The following is a 6445-nucleotide window of genomic DNA, read 5'->3' as shown; positions in this document are numbered from 1 at the left end:
AACAAAGGAAACATGCCTGACTAACTTGAAGTTCCCTTTGGTCCCCGGAATGTCTGTAGGAAACTCATCTGGTGTGCTGCTTCCACACGATCTGTAACATTCTGGTCTAGGACAACTTGGGTCATCAAGTTTATAAATCTTAGCATTAGCATATCCAAGCTTGATGGTAATGTTTCTTTCAAGTTCATTTTTGAATCTGACTGTGTGAACTCCAGAAATAGCCTTCACCACGGTGGACTTCCCATGAGCTACATGACCAATTGTACCAATATTAATTGTAGCTTGTCTGCTGATAACTTCATGTGAAAGTGGTGTCAACTTGGTAACATCCAATGTGGCGAGATCCTGTCGGGAAAGATGGGGCTGACCGAGAGTCACTCCACCCTCACCCCCAGCCATCTTGCTCGGAGAGCGTATTTTAGTTTTTTAATGCATATGTCTGTGAACCATGTATGTGCCTGTTTCCTTCAGAGGCCAGGAGAAGAAGCTGGATCCCCTGAGAACGAGATTGTGAGCTGCCATGTGGGTGCTGGGAATCAAACCTGCATCCTTTGGAAGAGAAGCCAGTGCTTTTAACTGCTAAGCTGTGTCTCCAGTCCTGACTTTTATTAAAACTAACCCATCTGGGCTGGAGAGATGGCTCAGCGGTTAAGAGCACCGTCCACTCTTCCAAGAGGTCCTGAGTTCAATTCCCAGCAACCACATGGTGGCTCACAGCCATGTGTAATGAAATCTGATGCCCTCTTCTGCTGTGTCTGAAGACAGCAACAGTGTACTCACATACATAAAATAAATAAATCTTAAAAACAAAAATCAAAAAAAACAAAAAAAACCCAACCCATCATCAGGTTATAGAGCTGTCTCAAAAAATAAGGTAGGTGGCTCAACCCACATCCAGGTAGACAGAGAGAGTAGAGTGACTCCACCACACTGCCCTCTGAGCCTCACAGATGGATGCAGCTAGTAAATAAATAAATACATTTTAAAATGTTTAAAACAGAGGTTTAAAGAGAAAGAAGTCAAAGGTAAGCAGTAGCAAATCGAATGCAGGTGAGATAGGCAAAAGCTGGGGCTCCTGAAAGATCCAGCACCCTGTGTTCCAAGTCCTTCCCACAGGTCTGATGTTCTCGCCCATCCTCCGTTTACGCAAGACAGAGCGTCGACAGAGCATACACTTCTTTTGTGGTTTTTGTTTTAGATGGGTTCTCACCATGTGCCCAGACTTCAAACTCACTATATAGGCAACTATGTTTTGGGGTTTTTTTTGTTTTTTTTTTTTGTTTGTTTTTTTTTTTTTGGTTTGGTTTGGTTTTGTTTTTTGGTTTTGTTTTGTTTTCTAGACAGAGTTTCTCTGTGTAGCCCTGGCTGTCCTGTAACTCACTCTCTAGACCAGGCTGGCCTCGAACTCAGAAATCCACCTCCCCCTGCCTCCTGAAAGCTGGGATTAAAGGCATGTGACATCATCACAGGCATGAAATGACTTTTTCAAGTAAAGGATCTACCATTGCCCCAAATAATAGCAGCTAGGGGCCTCTACTATATTCCCCATTGCAAGACCTCAGATGGCTGTTTCTAGCACAGACTGTTTACCTTGTAGAATGGCTCATAAATTCGGACTTTTACAACAGCAGCCCCAGTTCTCATCCCAGATACCAAAATCACGTCTCCTTGTCTCTCCTCTTTTTCCATCTCAATTATATAGTCAGGGGGAGAATACTCGGCTTCCGAGTATTTCAGAATCCTAGAGAACCAAAGGAAGATTTGTCTCTAGCAGGATTAACAGTCCTCTAAACTTCAGTCTCTATAAAGCCCATCCCTGTAGACAGCTCCAAAATACCTTTGATTGCTTGTGTGCTTTCCGAAACAGTGCCTTATGTAACCCAGACTGGGCTCTAACTTGACCTTGCTAATAATGTAGCAGCAGTTCACTCGGAATCCCCCTGCTTCAGCTCCACCCTGACCCCACTTCTAGAATTCTGTGTCAGCCTGGATTGAGGGTTTTTCTGGTTCCTCTCTCTCTCTCTCTCTCTCTCTCTCTCTCTCTCTCTTTCTCTCTCTCTCCCTCCCTCCCTCCCTCTCTCTTCCTCCCTCTCTCTTCCTCCCTTCCATCCTTCCTTTCTCTCTTTTTGTTTTGTTTGTCTGTCTTGTTTGTTTCTTGAGGTAGAGTTTCTCTGCATAGTTCCAGGCAGGCCTGGAACTCACTTTGTAGATCAGGCTGGACCCAGACAACTGTCTGCCTCTGTCTGCTGAGTGCTAGAGTTAAAGTTATGTGCCACCACCCTCAGCCATGGATTAAGTTTTTTAATTTCTGATTTCCAGAAAGTCTAGCCTGTGGTTAAGACTGCTATGGGATACTGTTTAGGCTGTCTGTTATCTGTTCTTTAGTACTGAAAACAGAATCCTTTTGTTGTTTTTATTTTATTTAAAGACAGTTCCAGCCAGGCAGTGGTGGCGCATGCCTTTAATCCCAGCATCCCAGTTATTGGGAGGCAGAGGGAGGCAGATTTCTGAGTTCGAGGCCAGACTGGTCTACAAAGTGAGTTCCAGGACAGCCAGGGATACACAGAGAAACCCTGTCTCGAAAAACAAAACAAAACAAAAAAGTTGTTTTCCCACACACCTGGCTAATTATCTTATTCTAATTTAGCATGAGCAGACATCCTGATCTCACAGATTCTCCAACAGAGGTTATTAACTCTCATGAAGGTTCCAATGTTTATCTCCTGTGTATGGCATTTGCCATAGTGAATGTATCTATTTATCTATTTTTTAAATAAAAAAAAACGTAAAAAGAAAATAATCCTGGACAGTAAGATTATCAAGCTGTACACGGATGGCTGCTGTCAAGTGTGCCGCCCAGGGACACTACCTTGGGCTTTTATGCTTTACCTAATTTTGCTGGACAGCTCTTCCCTCGATGACTCGTTGTCCTGGGCAATACTCCACTCAAACACCATGCCTGCCAGAGTACTGAAAGTGTTTCCTGGAAAGCAAGCCAAAGGCCGACAGGATAGAATCACATATCCCAAAAACATTCAAGTAGCTTCAAAAAGAAAAGAAACTAACTAAAGAATCACTTTAGGTATTTTTCTGTAACAAATAACAGCACTTTTTTTTTTTTTAATCCACTAAAACACACAGATGGGAATGAGCCTTACCCAGATCCCACTCCCAACAGGGTTTTTCAGGGTTTTTTTTTATTTGTTTTATTTTTTTGGTGACCGGGCTAGCCTTGAACTCAAGAGATCCACCTGCCTCGGCCTCTTGAGTGCTGGGGTTAAAGGCGAGTACAGTCATTGCCCAACTCCAAAAGGCTTTCTACAGTAGAAAGGACGCACGGGGACAGGCTTGTAAAGTACAGCGTGGACGCACTGCTGGCTGGCGAAGGTTCTCTAGTCTCCCTGCTCCTTTCACTTCGAGGCCACCTAACAGGTACCTCATGGTTGACAGGCATACTTAACCCTAGCTCCTTCAACACACACTGCTGTGACAACTAGATTCCAAGACAGTTACTTTTACAACTCTTAGAAACTAGCCCAGTAGTCCTGGGTACTGAGAAGGTCACTCCATGAGTACAGGCGCTCACCGGGTGAGCCTGATGTCTGAGCTCTGTCTCACAAGACGGCCGGGAGGTTGTCCTCTGACCCCCATATGCATGCCAGGGCAGATACACATGCACACACAGACAGCACAGTAGGGACACTTTCAAAGCCTGTTTACCAAGTCATTTACAAATAAAGTAGTAACTGCTGATTTTACGTAATCGCACTTTACAGCAGGAGTATAGTATATCTAAAGCAACATAAAGTTACCCTCAATCGCTTGGCAGCAGTGGTGCACGCCTTCAATCCCAGTACTCAGGAGGCAGAGGCAGGTGGATCTCTGTGAGTTCAGGGCCAGCCCGGTCTACAGAGCAAATTCCAGGACAGCCAGAGCTATACAGAAAGACCCTATATTGAAATCGCGCCCCCCCCAAAGAAAAGAAAAGTCTTAAAATTATTAAACTTCTTTATATATTTATTTTAAATTTATTTATCTTATTTTACGTGTGTATTTTATGTGCATAGTATCTAAGTATATCTGTGTGAAGTGTCACTGGAGGCCAGGGGAGAGCATGGAAGCCCCTGGCACAAGAGTTATAGATGGTTGTGAGCCATCATATGGGTGCTGGGAAGAAACCTGGCACAACATCCCTCCAGCCAAACTACAGTGACTTTTAATCACCTTGGCAGACAGGAAGTAGGCTGGTCACAGCCAGGACTGGGACCAGGACTGGGTTGTGGTTCACTGAAAGAATATGGACTGTTGAGGATGCAGGAGACCCCAGGTTCAAGTCCCCAGTACCAAAGCCAAAACCATAAAACACCAAAGCAGGGCTGGAGAGATGGATGCCCTGGTGTACTTGCTGCTCTTGCCAAGGACCTGGGGCTCCTTTGGGTCCTCAGCATCCACGTGATGGTTCACAATTAGCTGTACCTCCAGGGGATCCACCCTCTTCTGACCGCAAGCACAAGGTATACATGTGGTGCACATACAGAGATGCAAACACCCACACATATAAAATAAAATCAGTGAGTCTAAAAAATTTAAAATGAATACTATAACAAAAGCATGTCCTTAATTGAATTAAATTAGTATCCTTAATTGTTGATCTAGGGGCCTGGAATAGAAGCTTGGTGGCAAAATTTCAATACTTAGAAAAAGCTCAGCCATTCTTGGTGGTACTTGGCACTCAGGAAGCAGAGGTGGGCTGATCTCTGTGAGTTCGAGGCCAGCCTGGTTTACAGAGTGAGTCCCAGGACAGCCAGAGCTACACAGTGAGCCCTGCCTCAAACAAACAAACAAACAAACAAACAGATAGACAGACAGTGCTGGTAAGATGGCTGGAAGTCTGAGGACCTGAGTTTGAGCCTTCCCACATGGTAGAAGGAGATAACAGGCTTCCACAAGTTATACTGTGACTTCTATATGCACTGGGGGATATACAGGCCCCTCCTATACATACTAATTTCTTTCATAGTCCAGAAATAACAAGAAATAACAGCAGTAGTTATGCAAAAAGGCAGCTAATACAGAGAGATCCAGAAACCCATTCCCTGAGTAACAGACTGGACTCCTCAGAGGGAGCCACTGACAAGGGACCTTTAGTCAGTGCCGGCCCTGTCTTAGGGAGGCTACGTCTGGAGCTGAGTCAGCTCCTGGGAAACCTAAGTGGAGGAAATAAAAAAGGTCAGAACACAGCTGGCGCCCAAGATTCTTCAAGTTCTCAGCAATTACAATGAAACTGACATAGTAGCCAATCAAAATGATACTAATGTCACTGTTTTGCTTCCTACCAATCATATTAGAGGTTACCTAATCCTTCTGGAAAATTCCCCCAGCCCTTCATAAAAAGTGGCCTGCAAGCCCCTCGAGTCGTTGCCATTTTGTTTGACCCCTGCATGCTGGTAATTTCTGCAGAGTAAATGCTCTTTGCCTTCGCGTATCATTGGAGTCTGAGGTCTTCCTTCCTCCATTCTTGGACCCTAACAGTACACTGAACCATATTCTGCACTGCCAACCTGCTCCGTACGTGAGCCCCAAATGAGAAGAACACAAGTCACATTTAAGGTCTGTTACCATCACACAGTTCCTGTTTCTGAACGCTCAACGTGAAGGAACAACACTCCATGACAGGCACTGCTTACTCAAGTCGCCTCCAGTCCCTTACCTTTAGAATCCAGGGCCCTCACCATAAGCTCCAGCGGTGCATCGTCCACATACAGCTCCCGGGTTCGAGATACAATTTCAATGTTGTCTATCACATCGACCTTTACATCACAGCGTAGCTCATGGTCCGTCACTGCAAAGGAGCAAAAGGCTGCCCTTTTAACTAGACAGGCACCAATCTCTTAAATGTCACAAATACCCAAGAGTTTAGAGGTTATTAAAAAAAAAAGTCGGGGCTGGAGAGATCACTCAGACAAAACAAAACCCAGAGCTGTGTGCCACTTTCCAAGGATTTATTTTATTCCTTGTCATTTTAAGTGTCAATATTTTTTATCTTCTATAAAATGAGGTCAATAGGCATTTTTTCCAAATTATTTATTTAGAAAAGAAAAATGGTGGCTGCTATATGGAAATTGTATTAATGGGCTTCTAACCTGTGTGTGGATATCAGAGGATAACTGGAAGGAGTGATTCTTTCCTTTCCTCATGTGGATGGCAAGAGACAAAATTCAAGCTGACAGGCTTGGCAAAAAACACCTTTACCCACTGAGCCATCCTGACAGGCCATTGGGTTTTCTGTTTGTCTTATTGTTTGTTTGTTTGTTTGTTTTTTCTTAGACCCTGATTAGCTGTTTTGTGTTTAGTTGCTTTGTTCGCTGTGTAGCTCTAGCAGGCTGGGAACTCAAGTGCATCCTCATATGGTGTTAGGTTTTTGAGACACAATCTTGGTTCTGCA

At 44.2% G+C, this 6445-nt stretch overlaps 1 protein-coding gene across 4 annotated transcripts in view; it reads right to left on the bottom strand.

Annotated features, from left to right (window-relative positions):
- Nup210l (nucleoporin 210 like) overlaps positions 1-6445 on the bottom strand; it is a 120365-nt gene that overhangs the window by 103957 nt on the left and 9963 nt on the right. For all 4 annotated transcript variants that reach the window (XM_021157946.2, XM_021157948.2, XM_021157949.2 and 1 more), the window contains exons 3-5: positions 5711-5842; positions 2890-2983; positions 1591-1741 (exon numbers count right to left, since the gene is read on the bottom strand). In XM_021157946.2, coding sequence (XP_021013605.1) covers positions 1591-1741; positions 2890-2983; positions 5711-5842 — 377 coding nt within the window. The remainder of the gene's footprint in view (positions 1-1590; positions 1742-2889; positions 2984-5710; positions 5843-6445) is intronic.

The sequence above is a fragment of the Mus caroli genome, chromosome 3, assembly GCF_900094665.2.
Source record: "Mus caroli chromosome 3, CAROLI_EIJ_v1.1, whole genome shotgun sequence".
Lineage (NCBI taxonomy): Eukaryota > Metazoa > Chordata > Mammalia > Rodentia > Muridae > Mus > Mus caroli.
This window is presented reverse-complemented; position numbering and strand designations above follow the sequence as displayed.